This window comes from Myotis davidii, unplaced genomic scaffold (assembly GCF_000327345.1).
Source record: "Myotis davidii unplaced genomic scaffold, ASM32734v1 scaffold336, whole genome shotgun sequence".
NCBI classification, from domain to species: Eukaryota; Metazoa; Chordata; class Mammalia; order Chiroptera; family Vespertilionidae; genus Myotis; species Myotis davidii.
This window is the reverse complement of record NW_006287905.1, coordinates 132,449-138,587: the sequence shown is the minus strand read 5'-3', so window position 1 is coordinate 138,587 and position 6,139 is coordinate 132,449. Positions and strand designations below refer to the sequence as shown.

The window sequence follows — 6,139 nt, the reverse complement described above, 5'->3', positions numbered from 1 at the left end:
ACCCTCACTCGGACGAGGACACGCCGACGTCCGACGACCTGGAGCAGTTCGCCAAGCAGTTCAAGCAGCGGCGCATCAAGCTGGGCTTCACGCAGGCGGACGTGGGGCTGGCCCTGGGCACCTTGTACGGCAACGTGTTCTCGCAGACCACCATCTGCCGCTTCGAGGACCTGCAGCTCAGCTTCAAGAACATGTGCAAGCTCAAGCCGCTGCTGAACAAGTGGCTGGAGGAGGCGGACTCGAGCACCGGCAGCCCCACGAGCATCGACAAGATCGCGGCGCAGGGCCGCAAGCGCAAGAAGCGGACCTCCATCGAGGTGAGCGTCAAGGGCGCGCTCGAGAGCCACTTCCTCAAGTGCCCCAAGCCCTCGGCCCAGGAGATCACCAACCTGGCCGACAGCCTGCAGCTCGAGAAGGAGGTGGTGCGCGTTTGGTTCTGCAACCGGCGCCAGAAGGAGAAGCGCATGACGCCGCCCGGCATCCAGCAGCAGACGCCCGACGATGTCTACTCGCAAGTGGTCCTCTCTCAGCCGGGAAAGTCCTCCCTGGAGGAAAGAAGAGACTGGCCGGCGAGACGGTTTCTGAGTCCTAGAGAAGAGGGACCAAACAAACAAAATATAATAAACACCCAAACGGTATACACAAGCAAAACCGGAAGAGAGAAAGGGGGCGATCCTGGGGTCGCATTTATACTGTGGTGATGTTTCGGGTTTTGTTCTTGTTGTTGTTTTTTAAAAAGGGTGAAGAGGCCTAGCGCACCAAAACTGCACTCGCCAGGTTTTGCCCGCCCCGAGGAGCCCCCAGGGCGAGGGCGGACAGCACCTAGCACCTGCCTCTCCCTCTCCCCTTAAAAAAAAGCTCCCCCCCCCCTCTAAAGGGCTGCCTAAAGTGACCGACCGACCGACCGACCGGGACTTGGTTCCTGGGAGCCTCTGAAAGCAGCAGAGGCACCGGGCTGAATCAGGGACGACTCTGCTGGGAACCAGCTCTTCTTGGCCATATGAAGTCATTTGGGGACAAACTGACTATGAAACGGGAAGGAGAAAAAAAGAACAGTCTCCAGCAAAAATAATACCCACAGCTTCTGAAATTAACAAGCTGAAGAGCAAAGCCAAAAGAACACGTTTCCTTCGAATAACCTTGGAAATAAAAACATCACGAAGGAGCAGAGGGATGGGCCGGGGCGAAGGGGACTTCCGCTCATCCGTCGCCGAGTGGGAGAGGCCCCCACGTAGGCCCGAGGCCCGCCGCAGCCCGGCTGCCAGGGCTGCCTCTGGGACGGAGGATGCCTAACGATTCCACCGCTAATAATTTTTTTATTAATATTTTTTATTTTTTATTTCTGGACTGACTCATAAAGGGATTTAGAAAGACTGAGCACCAGCCGCTGCACTTCTCGGACTTAGCTCCTCAACCCGTTGCCAACTTTGATCGAATGGGTGCTGCGGCTGTGATTATAATACTGCCATTTCCAAGCAGTGTTTTTGGTAGGTTTTAATAAACAGACTTTTCAAAAGACGGCAATATAGATTGTTAGATCCGTTGCTGATCTAAAAATATTTGCTTTATATTTTCATTAAATGACTTCTTTTAATATTTTATTCAGAATACTTATGAACTGCTGCAAAATGGTAATTTATTTTTCCCCAGATCTTGTATTACGTGTTTTTTTCAGACGAGCACAAATCAAAATGAAATGAAAATATGGACAGTTGTTAGGTAATAAGGGTATCTTTTGATGTGATCATTTGATTGTAATTTAATTTGAGTAGTGATTCCGTAAGAGCTGATCGAGAAAATAAATTTGTTAGAATGAAATAGTCTGTGTCTGATGCATAAACACTGTGTGGGAAGAAATAGTTGGAAAATATTTTTTTACTAATGCATATCCTTGAGTGCTAGCGCTGAGGGAGCCCAGTAGCGCTGGGGCACTAAGGTGTGTTTGGAAATCTAGAGTAAAGGACAGACTTGACAGAAATTGCTAGTGCTCTAACTACTCGGCACTCCCTGGTCAGCTGTCAATTTCACAGTCTTTTCCTTTCCTGTAATTTTAATGGATGTTTTTAGGGGAGTATTTACTACTTTTCTTGGAGATACCTGTGTTCTTCAACATCTTTATCAAAAGATTGGATTACATCACCAGTAAAAAATGTGCCAGCTGGTTATTAATGGTTAATACAGAGCCCTTTTCCAAAGTTTAGCCTCTTTTTCCTCTCCTCCCCCACCACATTGCTATGTTTCTTTCTTCTTTTTCTGAAGACTAATAGTTGTGAAGAAGAGCTTACAACTATTCCATTGATATTATGTAATTAAGTTTAAATTATTAAGCTGGTTTAGGGTTTGTTTTGTTGGTTTGTTTCTGTAATGAAAGAATGGAGTTCCAAAATCCTGACTGTGGTCCCCACTGCTTTACCCTCGGTGTGATTACCAGCTCAGACCTAAAAGTCTACATGTCTGGGTTTTGGTGTTTCTCCAGTGTGATTCTGTATCTTCACTGACCCTGGGGTTTTAGCTTTTGGATCACTCCTTAGATATAGCCTGCAGAGCGGTCACATTTATCACATCGATGTATCAATATTTACCATGTGGGAAAGCGAAAGTGTGATGCCTCAGGTTGTGAGTACTAAAGACTCTGCTTAGTTGAGTCCTTTCATACTGGACTTTTAAAAAGTATTTGGGGTGATAAAGCAGTGATTTTATAGGATAATTTCCCCCTAATCCCATTTAGCTGTCACTCACTTTTTGCCTTCTCTCATCCTCACTTCCTCCCCCTAAGATATCAACGTAGGGGTTAAAAAACCCGGAAAACTGTGCGAGCAACAAGGAGCAGTTATTTCTTCCAGACAGACCCTGTGTCACTTTCATAAATCAAGCCTAGCCAGATGGCCGTGTGTTGGGTTGCATTATTTTAAACACCAGATAGTACTGAAAATCCCAATCATTTTGATTTGTGAAATCTGAAAAAGGCCATATTTATTAAACAGAAAGAAGAAAAATTGAAAATAAGAAACCACGATTTACTTTTCTTGGCTTTCTTGTTTCCTTCTTTCTCTTGCTATTGTAATCTCCCTGCCCAGCAAATGTAAAACCTGGAGTGGATATAAACTTCATCAGTTCTCGAGGGTCTACAGGGGCAAGGCAAGAAGGCCTTATTGGAAAGCTGAGGATTGGGTGTGGCTGTTTTTAACGATGGGTACCATTGGCACATGAGATGAAGTCCTGTTTCCCCAGTGGTCGATTAGACAGTGGGTCTGTATAAAATTTTAGGAGCTATTTGCTTACTTGATTTGGCTGACAACAAAAGAACTACCATTCGATTTCACACTGTTTCCTATTAAAGAGCAACCTTTGCTGATTACTTTGGAAGAAGTCCTGATTTAGGGGTAACAGAGTTACTTTTAATTGGAGAAGCTGGAAAGGCAAGACCATTTTATTTCATTATTTTGCATTTTTAAAGTGAGCTAATGCTGGCACTCCATATTTTGAAAATCAACCCTTTGAATGTATCTACAAAATGAAATTCATGGTTGAAAAACAAAAGAGAGCAGCTATAACTGAGAGGTTTGTGTGAGGCTTATATTGTTATACACGTAAATAATGAAAATATTGTTATATATCACCAGATCTTTTTAATGAATTTGGTCATTGTGTTTCTTTGCAGAGCAAGTGTCTTGTGCTTTGTAAAGTAGCCATTTGTTTCCTCCATTTCAATCCAGCCCTCCTCCCCTCCCAACCCAAAGGAAAGTGACAAAGTTCTGTTCCATCAATCTGGCTAATCCCAAACTAGGCCCATTGGTAGTCTGCAGACTCCTGTGGCTCCTGACCTGTGGTCCAAGCCTCAGCCATCTCATTCACCCGACCATCTTCCCCTGCGAGTCTGGGCGATAAATCATTCAAGGTGTATGTAAAATAGTCATTTTGCTATTGTTTCTCTGCCCTTTTTTTAGTCCTTAGCCAAGGACTGCTTCTTTGTTCCAAAACAGAACCCTTCACTCTCGATCTTAGAGAGTCCCCCTGCTTCCTCGTAGCCTCCAGTGTTTGCTCACTACCATGCTCATAATGTTTTGTGTGAATGGTTTCAAAATTCAGAGAATAATTGGTTCTAATATTAAATGCAGTATATACTATTGATAGTTTTATCGATAAGTGTAATATTTTAAATAATTTTAACAATTAAATTTGTTTTAAAATTATATATTTGTAAAAGTATTTATCTTGTTGGAAGCAACAATATATTGTTGTATTTATTCGTTTATTTTTGTAATAAATGATCAACCGCTCAAGCTAAATCAAAAATGACACTTTTATATATTTATACAAAACGCATTTGAAGAGATGGGCATATTTGCACCGATTTGTATGTAAATAGAGTAAGAGCCATCAATAATGTGTAGCTTTCAGAACTAAACTCAAGGCAGAAGCATTCTCTCCACATGGAGTTTAGTTTGCCCAAGTTCCAGGGCAATTAATCAAACTCTCAAATGGATGCAACAAGTATTGGCACTGGATACAGACTTGAAATTAATTATTTAGGAGGTGGACCTGGTTTTTTTCAAGGCAGAAGGGTAGAAATTACAGAATTCTTTCATGAAATGCAGTGGCTGACTGGACAGATTAGAACAGATGCTATGTATCCACGATAAAACCTAGTCCCTGGCTGTGCACAGACATCCATGCTGGGGAAGGTGTCAAAAGGAAGTTAAGACTTTGAGGTTATTGGTGACCCAGAAACCAGGTAATGTAGTAAAACGAGTTGTGCTGTGTTATTTTTTAAAGTGTCTTCTTAAAATGACTGTGAGTGAAAAGCCTTCGTCTCTTTGTCCAGTTACTGACAGCATAAGCCGCAAGGAGTGCAGGTGTTGTGTTGAGAGTGAGAGGTAAGGAGTGTGGGGCCAGCTCTTCAAGCTCTATAGTCTCTTCTCATCTCGGTTCCTGGCCTACGGTCTCCCCTGTGACCTGGCTGTGGAGCCCGCCCTGGGCTTGATCTTGGTTTCAGTAAGGAAATCAGCGAGCTCTGGGTTTGCTCCTGAACTTTCCAGTCTAGGAAAGGAAGTCCTGCGGAGGCTTGCAGCGATGCTTGGGTGGGGGCAGCGCAGATAGCAGGAGGGGTACTTGTGTAATCAGATTCTTTGATTTTGTTAGCCTGGCTCATGGCCTATTAATTAGATTACTCTCTTTCATTCTTGATTTCACATCCGTGTTTGTTCCAGTATCCTGAAATGTGGGCGCGCGTGGCCAGCAGGAGCCCATGATGTCACTGCCGGCCAGGGCAGCAGCCTGGCCTTCTGGAGGGCTGGGGGCTGCGCTCTGTGATGAGCCAGCTCTGGAGTGACCTAGGAGGGCTCCGGGCGACTGGCCTTCCCGTGGTGACACGCTGTGTGCACTGCGTGTGTGTCTGTACACGCGCGTCTGTGGGTGCAGGAGGGAGGGGCTGCGGAAAGTGGCAGCCAGATCTCCGAAGCCCTGGGGACGCAGAGGGCTCGCTCGGGTGCGGGGCCTGCCTCCAGGGGAGATGGGAGGTCCAGGAGCGGAGGGTGCTGGGCCGGGAGGCCGGGTGGGGTGGCATCCCCGCCGGACCAGCTGGCCAGTCCCACAAGTTGTTTTCCTCGTGGCGACCATTCAGCAAAACGCACGATCCTTTCTCCAAGATTTAAATTTCGCGGATGAATTACCATACAGCGGTTGCTTAGCAACTAAATTCAAGCAGGGCTAAGAATATGCAAGCTTTTTGTGTTCTCATTAATAAAAATGCCACTCTGACACAGCAGCCCGACTTTGGATCACTGCAACTTCTGTAAAAGCCGTAGGAGAATACAAACCGATCCTGCCATTTAATTACAGATCAAAATAGCTGGAAACGCGATGTTTTGTTCATCTATCTTCCTAAAAGCAATGTAAAAATAACGGCTTTCCGGAACCAGGAGTAAATCTTTTTTTTTTTTAAAGGAGTTTTCAAGCGGGGTTACCATAATTGTCCAATGAAACTTTTTAAAACACAGGTCGAAATAGCCGTCTGCACCACCATTTCTACCTCCCCGCGGCCCGCAGCCTCCGTGCTGCTCGCCTCCCCGCCCAACAATAACAGTTGTTCCAATCGTGGGAACCCTCGGGCCTGGGGGCCAGGAGACTGGGGGGCGGG

General features: G+C 45.5%; 1 protein-coding gene across 1 annotated transcript in view; it reads left to right on the top strand.

Moving 5' to 3' along the window:
• Positions 1-5: 5 nt before the first annotated feature.
• The window catches only part of LOC102772948 (POU domain, class 3, transcription factor 3), a gene marked incomplete at its 5' end in the record, with an annotated part of 6,818 nt that continues 684 nt past the window's right edge, over positions 6-6,139 (top strand). Inside the window, one exon of the mRNA XM_006759660.1 lies at positions 6-569. Coding sequence (XP_006759723.1) covers positions 6-569 — 564 coding nt within the window. The remainder of the gene's footprint in view (positions 570-6,139) is intronic.